Raw genomic sequence first — 16,154 nt, 5'->3', positions numbered from 1 at the left:
TGGTCCTGGGGAATAGGGTTGGGGTAGGGAAGAAGGCAGAAGAAGAACCCTTCTCTTTTTTTATAAGCTTCTTCTGCAAGTGTTTAATGTAGTCACAAGTTTAAAGATTCATTTATTTACTTTAGAGAGAGAGAGAGCGCGAGCGAGCAGGGGGAGGAGCGGAGGGAGAAAGCATCTCAAGCAGACTCGATCTCACGACCCTGAGATCAAGACCTGAACCAAAACGAAGAGTCAAACGCTTAACCGACTGTGCCACCCAGGCGCCCCCAATATAGTCGCAAGTTTAAAAAAACATACTAAAAATCAAGTTTTAAAAGAAGCAGTTGCAAAAAACAAGGGATAGAAAGTTCTGCACTAAACCACACTCAGAGAGCACCAGGGAGGCAGCATTTGGCTCTACCTGGGAGACACAGAGGCTTCCCAGGCATGTAGGTGATGGCTTAGAAAGGCCTAGGGGCTTCAGTAGGAGCCCTCTGAGCAGGCAATGGGGGTGATTCTATCCCAGAGTTAACCAGCTGGTGTTCTCTTTCTCCTCCCGTCCCTCTTCTTCCCACCACCCCTTCTCTTCCCTTCTCTCCTTTGACAAATATTTACCGAGTCCCAACTCTGTGCTTGGCGTGGATCTGGGCATCTGGGGTCTGGCAGTAAACGTGCTATAGTGGAGACAGGCAAGACACAAGGACGGAAGTGAAATGTACAGTAGGTCAGGTGCTGAAGATGACAATGGAGGGACTGCTGAAGGAGGGCCGTACAGACTCTGACAACATAAATGGACCCACATGGATTCACTTCCCCGCGCTGGCTAGTCAAATGTCTGTCATAAAAGCAGCAACGTCCTCCTCACCGACGGGTCGTACTTACTCAGTTAGGATGCCGTCTGCTGTATCTCTTCCCTCCGGGGTCTCCCAGGACACCCGGACCGTCAGCTTATTGGGTTCAGCAATGCGTTCCTTCACACTTGGGCACTTGATTCTAGGAGGTTCCATATCTGAAAATAGAACCAGAAGATTCTCACCATCATCAAGAAATAGCTTGTCAACTGGGGGTGCAACACCCAGCGTGTGACATGCCCATAGCTCTAGATGCTCTCCATTTTCAAAGGGTCTGTTCACCTCGCTGTATTTCTCTTCCCTCCATTCATCCTGCCCCTTCTCTCCTGCTGAGCTCGGAGGAGGGCTGGAGAACTCCTACACGCATGGCTACACCTGGCCGTGCAAGGCGGCTTCCGGGGTAATTGATTAGCCACAGCAACTTCTCCCCGTGCTTCCAAACTCTGCTTACTGACTTCACGACACTGCAGCCCACCCAGCTAGAAGACGTCCCGCCTTTAAAGACAGCAGCAGAGATTATCAGAGAGGGGGACCTTAGCTGTCTTCTACTTTGATTCAATTCAAGGCAACACATCTCTACTGAGAGGCTGCCTTATGCAAGGCCTCATTCCTACTGCTGTGTTAGAGGGTGCACGAAGGCAAGAGAATCATGTGCTCCTCAAGCGGTTACGGTCCATCGGGGCGGATTATTGTCACCATATATAGGATAGGACATGAGGCAGAGTATGGCACGGCCCCAGGTGAGGTAAAAGTAAATGGGATGGAGGTTTCAAGGAACGACCCACTGGTCTATTTTATGGATGTGGAAACTGAGGCTCAGAGAGCTTACGCGATTTATTTATGGCCAGGCATATAAACAGTGATAGGGTGAATTATAACCCAAGCCCAAGCATTTACCCCTGCAACAAGCTCTCTCTCCTCTGGCTATGTCCATTCTCAACTGTCTAGTATCTTACAACAAACAATGGTGTGTCTGGGTCCACTGTGCCCTCCAACTGCCACGGGACCAAGCCTATGGTTTTGTGTTTGGGGACAGCAGTTTTGCCTTGGCTCTGGCCCTACTGAAGTTCCCTGAGTAGCTTCTCTACCTGGTAATAGAATTTCTGCTCCCTCAGTATCAAGGATGGGTTGGTAATGAGGACCAGAAATAAATGAGATGTCAATCCGCGCTGGATTGGATTTCATTCTGTTATAGCTGAAGTGAAGTCACAAGAAGGAGGGGGCTTCAAACTTTTGTAAATTCCACTTGATGATTCTGAACACGTAGAGAACATATTTAAAGATGGCCTAGGGGCACCTGGGTGGCTCAGTTGGTTAAGCATCTGCCTTCGGCTCAGGTCATGATCCCAGGGTCGTGGGATGGAGCCCTATATGGGGCTCCCTGCTCAGCAGGGGGTCTGCTTCCCCCCCACACCCCTCCCCACAACTTGTGTTCTCTCTCTCCCTCTCTCAAATAAATAATCTTTAAAAAAAATAAAGACGGCCTAGCAAGTTAACAACATTTAGATGTGCATTGCTTTCCATGTTAACTGGTAATTATTTAAATGCATCTATGCTACAACCTGAATGAAAATTAAATATCATTTGATTCTGAATCACAAACATCTTTGAGAGACTAAAGCACCACGTATAGTCTTCATATACTTTCTCCTACGTCTTGTCTAATAACTTCTCATTTTATTTAGGGTCAGAAATTATGAATAATTTGTTAAACGGTTTTTGCCTTCGGCTATCCAAATTCATACGCATTCATGTCATGTGTCGATGGAGTGTGAATTTACAAACCTTAATACGCGAATCCCAAATCGAGTAGCTACCATACTTTATGGCATCTAAGTTACAACCCATTTTGAGATACATCCCAATTTCAGGGGTATTAAAATGTACAACCATACGCCTCTTAACACTGATAAAGTATATACATGTTCTGATGAGATGGAACGTGCTTTAAATGCATTCGAGGTATTTTCATTTGCTAAGGTTTTTTTTTTAAAATAATCTTATTTTTGTTATGAGAGGTGACAGAAGACATCCGTGTATAATTGAGATGAATGTTTCACAGCTCTGGGTGAATCACGACGATGAGTGTACAATACCTGCCCCCTGCTGGCCAAGTCTAGCTGGCGCACTCGTCACGGAAAGCCTAGTTACTTATTTTTTTAAATTTAAAGCAAAAGGGGGAGGGGCTGAGGACAGGAGACAGATTTCAATGCAAAATTAGTGTTCCCATATGTTCTTGGGGTGACACTGTCCGAGGGAAGAGATACGCCTAGTCTCTGCGTCATGTAAACTAAACAGCTGAATGACGTGCTGTGTTTTCTGAATCCGACCATGCGCACCGACATTGTGAGCAAACATGCTCCAGATTAGGTTATCTGGGTGAAGGCTCTCGAGCTTCCCAAAGCCAGCTTATATCCAGCTAACAATGATCAGCCGAAACTGGCCTACTTTTTCAGAATAAGTGCTCTTCCAAACTAGAAACAGGGAAAAAATCAATTGTTAAAAATAATAGCTAGTATTTGCTGAACCAACCTGCCTTCCCGCCCCAGGCTGAGTACTATGCCTGCATTATTTCACTGACTTCTCCCTGCTGCCCACCAACTAAGTGTTGTTATTACCAACCTCATTTGTACACTGGGAAGTATTTCCTCTCTTGTGGAATTTCTCTGCGGTCTGGGATTTTAAGATACGATCACATATTTTTTAATTATCTTAATAAGCCAAACACTTCTGTCTGCCTGCCGCTGACGTAATAGTTTCCTCCAACATGTACATTCTTTTGGGGTTGCCTGCTACAGCTCTGCTCTGAATCCTCGAAGAGCAGATTCTGTTGCACCCTCAAACATTCTGTCCTTACATTCAGCAGACGAGACCAGCTGGCCTGCCCTTCAGCAGATGTTCCAGAAACCTAAGCCTATTATTACACAGCCATGGCCATCATTGCTTTTTATAAGTGATCATAAATTTCCGTGAATGAATTGAACAAAGTTACTATAGAAACATAATTACAATTCCCTGTTGAGTCAGGAGGCCCACAGCCTGTGTGGAAACCCTGGCCTCTGCCTATTACAGGAGACATCTGACCAACCGTGTCCCTCCTCTGTGCTCTAGTCGCTCGAGTCGCCTCTCTGCATTTGAAATATCACAGACAAGGGCCGCCTGAGTGGCTTGGTCGGTGAAGCGTCTGCTTTCAGCTCAGGTCATGATCCCAGGGTCCTGGGCTCAAGCCCCTTGTGGGGCTCCCTGCTCAGCGGGGAGTCTGCTTCTCCCTCTCTCTCTGCTCCTCCCCCCACCCCCTGCTCGTGCTCTCTCTCAAATAAATAAACTCTTTAAAATACATATATCAGACACAAATATATTTCACCGTATCAACTACTGTTTATCTGACAAGCTTGGGAATCCTTAAAACGTCTCACCAGGTGGATGGTAGAAATAAGAAAGAAGTTCAAAAGGATAGTGTCCTGGCCTACAGGTAACAAGAGAAAAAAAAAAAGCCTTTTAAACTAAGGCTATAAATTAACTGCATGGTAAAATGTTTCCTCAAATAGTGTTTTCCATTGGAGATCTGTGTTTGAAGATGACTGCTAGACATATGATTAATAGGTGCTTCAGAACATGCCAGTAACTTGTATCTGAGACTGCACGACCTGTGGGGGGGGTGTCCTCTCTTTGCTTCATTCTCAGGCAAGATTATATTCCTACCCCAAGTCAAGGGCTGCCCCCACTCCTCGCAACCATGGACTCCATTCAGTGCCTGTTTCCTGACTTTCTACATACCTGGCTTTCTATCTGCTGCTTCTCTCACTTCTAGCCCTTGACCTTTCACACCAACTTGCTCTCACTCTGTACAGTCAACGTGGCAAGGACTGGTGGTTGTTCCCCCACTCTCTGATCCCTCTTATTTTATAGCAAAGGAAGTTGGCCTGGGCCTTTGGCCTTCTGGAATAAAGACCACATTTCCCAGCCGCCTTTGAAGTTAGGCATGGCCACGTGATGTGTTCCACCAATGGGCTGTGAGGAAAAGAGACGTGGGCACCTTCTGGGCTGCGCTGTTAATAAGGGCAGGAGGAGCATATCCTTTTCTTTTTCCTCCCTCCTCTACCCTGGTTTGAATGTGGATGTGTGGGGGGAGCGAGAGCAGCTATCTTAGACTGAAGAATAGCAAGTGGGAAGGAGTTGGGGCCTAGCACCTAGGACACTGCCCAGGGCTGCTTAAGCACAAACATTGATATAAGAACAGAACTTCTGTCTCGTTTGAAGCATTATGATGTTGGCCTTGTTAACAGTACCTGAACTGGTATGTAAGCAATCACACCAGTTTTTATAGCATCTTGTATGGCATCTTCCAAGATGTATTTCATTAATGACTTCCAAGCACTGATTTTGAACAAAGAATGTTGTGGTGAATTTCCTGCAAAGATGGCTATTCATAATCCCCTTATATACATGCAGCCCTTCCTACCAAGAGGTAGACTCTATTTTACCTCCCTTTGAATCTGTTCCAGCCTTGTGACTCACTTTGACTCACAGAACTTAAAGGAAGTAACGCTATGCCAGTCCCCAGTCTGGGCCCTTAAAGAGTTTGCACCTTCAACTTTTGCTGTCTTGGGAGCCAGCTGCCATCTAAGGAAGTCCAATTATCTGACTGGAGAGGCCACGTGAGGAGGATAAGAAATTATGAAGGGAAGGAGAGAGGGGGGAGGGAGAGAGAGAAGGAGACTCAGCCAAATCCCAGCCAGCATAGCCAACTGAGGTTCCAGACATGTGAGTGAAGCCATCTTGGATCCTCTGGCCCCAGTCAGTGACCTCAGCCATTACCATGCGGGGAACAGAGATGAGCTGTCTCCAGGCAGCCCTGCCCAAATCTCCAACCCAAACAACCAGGAGCAAAATAACATGGTCGTTTAGAGCCACTGAATTTTGGGTTGTCTGTTATGCAGCAATAGATTACTGATACAGATACAAAATAGTCTGAGGCTGGTGACAGAGGAAGGAAGCAGCCACTTCATGGGGCATAGAAATAGAGTGACTGCCAAAGACAGAACACACCTGGACACTGAAAACTTGCCCAACTGTTTGTTCCCCCCAGCTAGAGTATAATCTTTGTGGATGTCTCTGGGAAGTGATTCTGATTCTTTGGTATCATGGAAGGTATTAGAAGATTCTCCCCAATGGACGAAAGAGGCAAGAGCGGAAGCAATGAATTCCACAGTGAAAAGTCACCATCTTCACCAGAAAGACACCCAACTGAAAAGCGGCTGGTGGTACGTTTGTATTAGAGGTGGTCACCAGAAGCTTACCTGTTCGCTTTGTACTAACAAATCAGGCCAGGGGAGAAAATGTAGCACTATCTCAATCGATCCAGTTGTCTCAAAGCTGACACTAGCTTCCTGAAAGTCTGCAAAAGGATGTGTGTTTGTCAACCCGGGAAAAATTTAGCATAATTTAAGATCGACAAGGACACACTGATACATTTATTCTTAGCCTCATAATCTTTGTATCTTCAACCAAATGTGTGGAAATAAGGCAGGGCAGCCCAGCAAACCTCCCTGTGGGTCAGTGGGTAAGCCCACCTGTCAGACGGTGGGGAAGCCAGAAGAGCATTCCATCCTGTGCGTGCATATCTGCAATCTCAGAGAGTATTTTATTCTAGAATCCCGTTTTGCGCTAACTCTCCCAATCTATTCTGTTCTGCAGGAGACACAAAAGAAGCAGACAGCAATTCCAAAAACCAAGTTGGTTTGTACATTGTCCTTTGTTAAAACAGCTAAATGGGGCTCTTTGCATGTCAAAAGATGTCCGCTGGGTTCTCATTATCTGTGGTTTTTAAACTTTCTTTAATGTTTTCCCCTTCCTCTTTTGGCGTAGGAAATAGAGTTGGTCTAAAGGAGAAATCACATGTCAACTTGCAATCTGGTCCCTAGATGAGTACTTGTAATTCTAACTGCCCATTGTTCTATCTAACTGCCAATGCAACCCAAAATAACTACAAATGGAAAGAAAGAAAAAACATCCCCCCAAAACAATAGTTGTTTCGTTCCAAGGTTTCCTTTTTTTCTATATCAATGGCAGTGGTGGCTCTTGAAATAGTTTACCCTCCGGCAATTGCAGTGGGATGCTTCCCCAGCATTGTCTTCTTTCTATAGCTGTTTCGGAAATAACCGTGGGTTTGAATCCGCTGCCAGAGTGTGGTCTGCAGAAGAGAATTCGTTTTAACTCATGGCACTTTCGAATAAGCCAGACCGCAGGACTGGCAGGACTGACGACCTCAGAGTGGAAAGCGAGCCCAGGGTTCTCTCTCCCCCCCGCCCCACCCCAGGTCTGGAGGAGAGCTGGGACGATTTTCTCAGCACTCAGCAAAGCGCTGGCCAAGATGCGCTGCTAGAAGCTGTGTGGAAATTTGGGGACTACTCGGCCACCATGTGTCAGCATCTAAAATAGGCTGAGGCTCTGCATTATGCTCAAGGACCCCCTAGCCTTGCCAACATACAAAGTGATGAAACAAATGTCATACATTTAAAGCCCAAAAAGTCAATGACATCCCTGGAGTCACATTCCCTGGGGACAGACTCCAGCTTATCTGTCACCAAAATCAAAGAATTGCCTGCTTGCATTGTCCATTTGTCTCCTTTTCCTGGGAGCTCCATGCTCTCCTGCGGCTCACGGGTCCCCTTTTTGCCACGCCCACGTCCCTGTAGGCACGAGATCCCTTCCCACCTCCGCAGTATGGCTGAACCTACGTTCTGGCAAACTCTAAGATAAATCCCCTGCAGTTGGGGTTCGTTTCTTAGTTCCTTCTCTCTCCCTCTGGGAAGGTTCCAACCCCATCTGGTCCAGCTTAAGCCATGCCTGTTGCTTTTTGAGAACAAGCGGCATTTTCTTTCCATGGCTGCTCACGATCTAGACACCCGAACAGTGTGGTCCCGAGAGAACGCTGGCTTAGCAGAAAGATTTTCCAGCATCTCCTCCCCCCACCCGCCTCTGCCCTTCCCAATGTGAGGGAGGAGAGATGAGAAAATCTGAGTGGTGGTTCTGAGGAGTTAGCTCGCACATACCGAGTCACAGGGGGAGACACTGAAAGCAACATCTGTGACGGGCCCTCCTGTCCCAAACCTCTGGCCTGGGGTCCCGTTCTCCCAGGGGCGCATGCCCACCCTCAGCACCGTTCCACCTGTGCCGCTTGACCAGGACCGCGAGGCCTTCTTGTCACCGAGACTACGGTGAGTCGGGGACAGAGGTCTAAAGCCTCGGAGAAGAGGTTGCTGAAGCCAATATTCCACTGGTGCGCAGGTTTTCTATAATCTCCCCATTACTGCCCGCGCTGAAAGTCTCAAAATTCTATTTCCCAGACTCCTCCTGCCAGCTGGGTGCCAGGGAGTTTTGCCCACAGGAGGCACCGTCCTGGGAACGGAAGGCAGGAAGAAGGTGGAAGCCATCAGGCTTCTGGTGGGAGCTTTAGAGAAGGCTTCCTGGGCTCCCAAGACACCAGCAAACGTTTGCTCCTCCAGCACTCAGTTGGCATGGCCTTCTGCTGTAACTGATCTCGGTAATATAGTGTTTTTCCTCTTTTGCGCCTCTCGCTCTTTTTAGATTTTTTTAACCCATTCTCTGTAGTAAATTCTCCTCCATTTAAAGTACCTAACGTGGTGTCTGGTTTCCCAATTATCGACCAATACAAACTCCTACCTAAGTCGTAGAAAAAGAGAAGCTTCAAGTAAATCTCAGTCAGTGATCGGAGTTTATTTGGACCTGGTGCTCTGGTCAAATGGATACTAGGTGTGGTGCAGGCCACGCCTCGGACAGAGAAGGGTTTCCATCATACCTCGGGCAAGGTCCCTTGGCTAGAGCTCGGTCCCCCCCCTTAACTGCAGAGTGAGAACGGCTGCCCTGGAGGACCATGGACCATCACAAAGACACCCCTGGGACTGAGGCCAGAGGAGTTGCTGTCATACGTCTGCCCCCAGAGGGTAACATCCAATTTCAGGCTCACTGCCGAAGTATATGCCCCAGACAATGAGCGGTCAGGAAGGAGTCCTTGGGGTAAAGTACATCAGCAGATTGAGCTGACCAGTTCTCTGGAGGATGGGCACATACTAACAGAGTAGGAGCCAGGCTCCTATGGCCAGTTACCTTAGCTTAGTCAGTGCCAGAGCTGTCTCTGGATTCAGGGACTTGGGGCCTGAGAGCCTGGAGACACAGGCTTGGTTCTATGCAACTTGAGTAAGTCAGGTAACCTCTCAGGCCTCATCTGTAGACCAGGGGAAGGGACTAGAATGTTCTGGAAGGGTGGGTCCTGGCAGCTCTAAGAGTTTATGAGTAAACGATCCTCTGGGATGGTGGTTCTCAACCACTTGGAGGGAGCTTTGGAAAAATACCAGGGCCCTAGTGATTCAGATTTAAATAGAAGCCAGAGTTGAAAACCACTGTCCTAGAGCAGTCTGCCTCAGTGTTGAAAGGGCACAGGAATCCCCTGGGGAGCTTATTAAAATGAGGATTTTGATCTGTCAGGTTTGGCATGGTTCGTAACATGCTACATTTCTAATAAGCTTCCTGCTGGTGCTAATGCTGCTGGTTTGGTCCAAGGGCACGATTTTGAGAATGAAGGTATTAAAGTTCTTCCCAAATTTGATATTCTAAGGCAGGTTCTCAAACTTCAGAGCATCAAAATCCCCTGGAGGGCCTGAGAAAATGCCAATTGCTAGACCCCACCCCAGACCTGCTGAATCTGCATTTTCACCAACGTTTCCAGGTGATTCCATGCTCCTTGAAGTTTGAGAAGTACTATCTTCCATCAGTGGCTCTCTTTAAGCACTTTCAGAATGCCCCGGGGTTGGGGGTTGCTCCTCACAGCACAAAGGCCTAGGCCCCACCCCCAGAGCCTCTGATTCAGCAGATCCGGAGTGAGGCCGAGAATTTGTATTTCTAAGTTCCCAAGTGCTGCTGCGGCTCCCAGGACCACACCTCAAGAACCTTGCTCAACAAACCCCCGAGTAAGGTAACATTTCCAAATCCCGGCTTAGCACGCGGAGCGCTTGCCGACCACCACAATCAGCAACAGATGAACTCCATCTGTCAGCTGAAAGGCACATAGATGTTCTCTGCGGGGCGGTCCCACAAATGTCGGTGACTGTGCTCAGTGCCACAGGGCAGAGCCCTGGACCGAGGCAGCACCTCTGGCAGCCTGCGGGGCCCTCAGTAGCAAACCGAGAAAGAGACAGAAGCGCGATGAAAGCCATCGGCTGCGAAGTGAGCTCCAGGATACAGATTGAAGCTCGGTCCGGGCTACAAGCCAGAGAAGTGGGGATGAAGAGCGCTTCTGAAAGCAAAGCTGGGGGCTCAGGCTTTACACCCAGGGTGTTGATGCTTCTTTTAAAATGCACTGTAGACACACACACTGTGCTCCTCCCAAAGTACATGCCCCCCGAAGACTGGTATTTTCTTACCAACACAGGAGGCTGGGCGGCCACTCCACGCCTTGTTGTCCATACACGTGACAGTCCGCTCCCCTTTCAACGTGTACCCTGGCGAGCAGTAGTACTCACACCGGGAGTTGAAGTAGGCGCCGTCTACGCACTTAAACCCTCCATTCGCCGGCATGGCCAGGGTGGGGCATCGCTTTTCTGAAAAAGAGAAAACCGGATGCTCAGCACTTCTTCGTTTTTGTCCGTAGACTTTCAGAGTCCAGAGATGCTGAAAACACAGAGTGCCAAGTCAATCGAAAGACACCGGACAGAATCAAAGACACAAAGGGGTGGCCGCATGCCACGCAGAAGGGGGGCCCACTGTTTCCTGTGAGACTGGCTTGGCTGGGCATCCCAGCTGAGCCGCCCTTTTAGGTTGGGTTCCTCAGAAGCAGACCCTGAGACGTGGACTTGTGTACAAGTGCTATAGTTAGAAAGGGCTCCCAAGGGACACCGGTGAGGGGTGGAGCAAGGAGGCCAGGGGTGGGAAGGAAGCCGGGCCAGGTGGGATCTCAGGCAAGGTCGGCTTCAGTCTGCCTCCACAGGGGAGCTCTGGAGCAGAAGGACACCCGAGTTTGGACTGCCCCCAGGCAAGGAAGCTGCGCTTCCCTAATCCTTTACCGGTCAGCCCTGGGCAGCTGCAGGCCCACTGGGGATGCTCTCCATGTCAGCACAAAGAGAACAGTCCTCTGGAGGAGCACAGCCTCCTCTCCCTCCGAAGAAGCAGCTGGGGGCAAGTCAGAAGCTGGGGGATGGACAGCTAAAAGTGGGAAAAGGGCAACGAGGAATAGCCGGGTGAAGCACCGAAAGGGTCCACTATATATCCAGTCACCGTGGTGCATTGTCGGCAGGGGCTGGGTCACATAGCCGCAGCCCAGAGCCTTAGTTTCACCAACAATAAAGGTAAAGCATCAGCACCCCTACTGATAGCCTTGTTGCAAAAATTGGACACAGAGCAGATGCCTGGCATACCATAGGTGCTCAATCAATGGTGGCCGTTTGGAATAATGATGGCATCTCACAGGCGCTACCACCATGCCGTGCCTCTTGCCTGGCCCAAATGAGAGGAGACTCCTCCTCAAGCTAAAAGTCAGCCCTTGAAATGCGTTTCCAGTCTTCTTTCTCTCCCGAGGCACAGTTCCTTCCCCTGGGATAGCATTCTGCGGGGACTCGTGCTGCCTCCCGAAGCTCCAGCCCTCCGGAGAACACTTCGGGACTGTCTCTAGGGACAGGAGCCAGTGACTGCTCACCGTCCTGGTTACTTCTGGCACGATGTGCACCTCTGCCCCCTCTCTGCTGCTGCTCCGAGACCCTTGACGGCAGAGCCTGTGTGTGCCTTGTTTCTAGCTGCCCAGCACCTTGTCAGGGGCTAGCACGTACTGAACAAACCCAACCCTTCGCTGCACAGACCTCCGTGCTCGCACCTTTGCCCAAACATTCCATCACACCATCCTGCCTCACAGGTGGCATCACACTTCCAACCACGTCTTACAAACCCACGGGCGTCTGCTCACCAGGGGGAGTTTTTCTCGTCGGGGACCACGTAACGTTCAGTTAAAATAAAAACAACAAGCCCTAATCTCAGAGCATAAGAACTTTGGCCCTGATTGGCGCCGAGGACCCACCAGGGCTGGTACTCACGCTTGCAGATGACCTTGTCGGACCACCGCTTGTCTGACTGGCAGACGAGCTGGGAAGAGCCGTGCAGCTCGTAGCCCTTCCGGCAGCGAATGTCGCACCTGGTCCCCAGGGCTGTTTTGTAGTATCCTCCTTGGGGGGCCCTGCAGTACACATCCCCATACTTCACCTTGATGGGGGAGCACCATGGGGTGTCTGCAGGTAGCAGAAACAAAGGAGGGGAGAAATAGGAAAGGACATCTTTAGAAAACGTGTCTCCTCATTCTCCAAGTCCCTGGCTGGCTGCGCTCCAGATTTTGGAACCTTTTAAGGAGTCTTGAAGGTGGGGGCACCTGCGTGGCTCAGTCAGTGAAACGTCTGCCTTCGGCTCAGGTCATGATCCCAGGGTCCTGGGGTCGAGCCCCGCATTGGGCTCCCTGCTCAGTGGGGAGTCTGCTTCTCCCCCTGTCTCTCCCCCAGCTCATGCTCACTCTTTCTCTCTCAAATAAATAAATAAAATCTTTTTTTTAAAGGAGTCTTTAAGGTGTCTCTGGGTGGGGAGGTTATGATCACAGGACTAGGTATCAGACACATCTGACTATGGATCTGGGTTCCTCCATTACTAACTGTGTGATCTTGGACAAGTTACTTAACCTCTCTGAGTCAATACCTATATCTCTGTCACAGGGGCTCTTATAAGGACAAAAAAACCCACTAATGCATATCAAGCTCCTAACATAGTGCCCAGCACACAGCACTTATTCAATAAATGCTTGTTCCTTTCGGTATTTCCCTGAAGGAGGCAACAGAATTCTTTAGAGGGCGACTGATATCACTGTGAACCCTAACCCCAACCATCCGTACATAGTAGCAGGGGAGTCAAGAACTGGTTAGAGTTTTTCCAAATCTGCACCCATATTCTCTGTAAAAACTCATAATACTATTTTAGTTCATGTGAATGAAGCTGCCATGTCCAGGGTTTTGTCACGGGATATAATTTTGGCTTAAAAATCACAGAACAGTTGTTTCCCATAGGGAAGCAACTCCCCCTTTTCGGATGTCCCCAGTTATGCCCCATTTAGGTAAGAGAGTGGCACATGTGGCAAAGTTCCCAAATGGCAAAATTCCGGGGTGTTTTGATGCTGGTCTAGTAGTTGCCCAGAGCACAGCTAGGATCACACTGGTAAATGAGAACCTCTCCCCCGTGCCTTTGGAAGATGCTCGCTGGAAGCCATAACATCGTTAGGGCAAGGCTAGCTTCCCCGTGGGCAAGTTCCCGCAGTGGCCACCGCACAATCGATGGGGACCAGTGCTGAGCTCCCCCAAGCCTGCCGGGGGGGTCTTGATGCCACGAACAGGAGCCCCTCCCTCCGGCTGCCTGGCTCCACACACCACTCGGGCACCTGGGCCGTCCGTGAGCGGGGTGCGTGCGCCATCATGTGGCCAATGAGGAGGACACCTTGTCTGACTGTCCAAGGAATTTTCTGAGAGTGTGTTTTTATTTTCGTGCTTTCCCAACTCCTTTGGCTAATATTTTCATCCTATAATGTTTTTGCAGACTGCTGCCATGTGGGTCCTACAGTCAGGACTCAAACACGTATTCCCTGGACGTTCAGGGTATAAGGCAACGAAACAAAGTTTCGTTCCTCTGGACTTTACACACACTGTGCTAACCGTTTTAAATGAGAACAACATGGACCCTGAAGTAAAGTATATAACAGCTTACATGTCTCCATTATTTTCTTCTAAGTATAAAAGAATTCTTGAACCAATTTTAAATACCCTGGTTCTTTCTTTGGTGATGGCTCCAGGTAAGCCATTGAAGCTGGGGGATTTCAAGATCACAGGTAAATGAGAAGCCCTTAGGGTGTGTTTGCTTAGCATGCCAAGCTGTGGATATTTCTTCTATCATCAAAAGATCTTAAGATAAATTCTGGAAAAATCCACAGATGCCTACTACTCGAACAAAACTGAGATTTGGAACCTACCTACTAGAACTGATGTATATTTCTCTCTCCCTCCCTCTCTCTCTGCCTTTCTTTTCCAACTGTAATAGGAAAGATCACCTACAAGAAAACTCCAATATACACCTTTTGTTTTGGGTCTCAGAGAAGCACTTTTTAGAGTTCGTCAGAGGACTTCCATGGTATTAAAAAAAAAAATCTTAAAAATCACCTGCCATTTTACCTCTTTATCTTTATCATCTTCCCCACCCCTCCTCCTTAAACTCCCCACTGCCTCATTTCCTCTTCCTTTCCCTGAGTGTCTTGTTCTCCTTCTGGACCACAAGGCTTCTGTGCTCCCCATCTCCAGCCTCCTCCTCTTGCCGACTGGGTCCCCCTTACTGCCTCTCTCTCCAGAGAGAGAAAGTGAAGCCCCCACTGGGGGTGGGGAAGGGTGGCGAGGGGGGAGTGAGTATGGGGGACACAGAGAGAGGAGGAAAACATACTGCTAGTGGAGTATGGCTCATGCAACACTGGGCCGAGGCATAAGCCCCGGAGGAGGGGGGGGCATCTGTTCCAACTCTATCATCTCCTAGCAACCCTGGACAATTCACTAAATCTTTCAAGGAATCAGATTCCTCATCTAGGAGTGACAGGAGTGGATGAAGTCCTTCTCAAAGTCCCATCTAGCTTTAAAGTTGTAGGATTCAAACTCCACCTTATTCCTTTCTGACCCCCTACCCATGCCTGCCTCCTTCCTCCCTTTGCTGACTGATAACTGAGTAGTCTCTCTAACCCTTCCAGCCGAAGGCAAATCCTTTGTGCATTCTGTGTCCTGATCACAGCTCCACTGATGTAAAACTGGGAAGACTGTCCAATTCTCAACCTAAGGATGGCAGGTCTGTAGAGAATGACCTGGGTATACATATATCACAAATTCATCTATTTCGATATACTTTCAATGCAGTTAGACTCTGTCCCATATTCTGAGTCCTCAGATCCTCCCGGAAGTGCTGACTGCACATCCAAAAGCCATGCCATTGTCAACATGGGGAAAATGATCCTGTTTTTCTTTACTCGCAAAAGGAATTCCTTTTGGATTATTTTCCAAGAGAAATCTATGGAAGATATTTTGACAGTTTAACAGCCCTTCAGTAGCAATAATTAAAATGCCAGTGAGTGACTTGAGCTGGAAGTTCACCAAAGCACCGTGAGTTGAAGTGAATGAGCAAAACGTTTGACACGGAGGTTTAGCGGAAGAAAGCTCTTATGCTGCTTCAATTAAGACAGGGTTTACTTCGGGAGAAATCTAAATCGATTATTCAGGAAAGCTTTTTCAGCCCCCTAGGCCAAAGTGGTAAGCATCCCAGTTAACTGGAACTCCTGGGATAGACAGTGTTTTATAGCAGACTAGTGAGGAGCCTCTCGCAACTGGACGTTGAGTTAAAACATCTGGATTTCAGGGGGCACCTGGGTGGCTCAGTCATTAAGCGTCTGCCTTGGTCTCAGGTCATGATCCCAGCGTTCTGGGATCGAGCCCCGCATCAGGCTCCCTGCTCAGCAGGAAGCCTGCTTCTCCCTCTCCCACTCCCCCTGCTTGTGTTCCCTCTCTCTCGCTGCCTCTCTGTCAAATAAATAAATAAAATCTTTTTAAAAAATCTGGATTTCAGACCTAAATGCAATGTTGGCTAGCCGTGGGACTCTGGGCAAGTCACCCACCCTCTCTAATCTGTGGTTCCTTCATCTGTGCGTAAGGAATAACAATACATCTCCACATGCCTTCCCCTCCATTAGTGTGACCATACGACGGCATTCCATGCAAGAGAATCAAAAAGCAATGCTTGCCACATTCTGGGGCCACAACAGACGTTGATAACATTTCACTTTCTTCTTTTCTTTAACTCAAGAACATTTATTGAGTATGTGCTCTGTGCCAGACACTGCGCAGGGGCCTGAAGATCTAGAGCTAACCACCCCCACCCCGTTGACAATGGTTTGCGTCTAAAGTATTAAAATTAAAAAACAAAAACAAAAACCGGGGTGCCTGGCTGGCTCAGTCAGAAGAGTGTGAGACTCTTGATCTCAGGATTGTGAGTTCAAGCCCGTGGTTGGGTGTAGAGATTACTAAGAATCAACAACAACAACAAAAGCCAAAAAAAAAAAAAAAAAAACCACCCCAAAAACCCAGCAACTTAAAAAAACTGACAATAAAAACAATTTCCTAAGACAGACTTATTCTTAAAGCTCTAGGACAGGCACATATTTTAGCCATCTGGTCTACCTCCCACACTTGCAAGGCTGTG

At 48.5% G+C, this 16,154-nt stretch overlaps 1 protein-coding gene across 2 annotated transcripts in view; it reads right to left on the bottom strand.

Annotated features, from left to right (window-relative positions):
- Positions 1-16,154, bottom strand: part of SRPX (sushi repeat containing protein X-linked) — a 113,423-nt gene that overhangs the window by 49,843 nt on the left and 47,426 nt on the right. For both annotated transcript variants that reach the window (XM_045775717.2, XM_087859926.1), the window contains 3 exons: positions 11,933-12,124; positions 10,274-10,450; positions 862-988 (listed from right to left, as the gene is read on the bottom strand). In XM_045775717.2, coding sequence (XP_045631673.2) covers positions 862-988; positions 10,274-10,450; positions 11,933-12,124 — 496 coding nt within the window. The remainder of the gene's footprint in view (positions 1-861; positions 989-10,273; positions 10,451-11,932; positions 12,125-16,154) is intronic.

Source organism: Ursus americanus, chromosome X (assembly GCF_024610735.1).
Source record: "Ursus americanus isolate L20-20 chromosome X, mUrsAme1.1.p, whole genome shotgun sequence".
Classification (NCBI taxonomy): Eukaryota; Metazoa; Chordata; class Mammalia; order Carnivora; family Ursidae; genus Ursus; species Ursus americanus.
The sequence above is the reverse complement of the archived record's forward strand: the minus strand, read 5'-3'. Positions and strand labels throughout refer to the sequence as shown.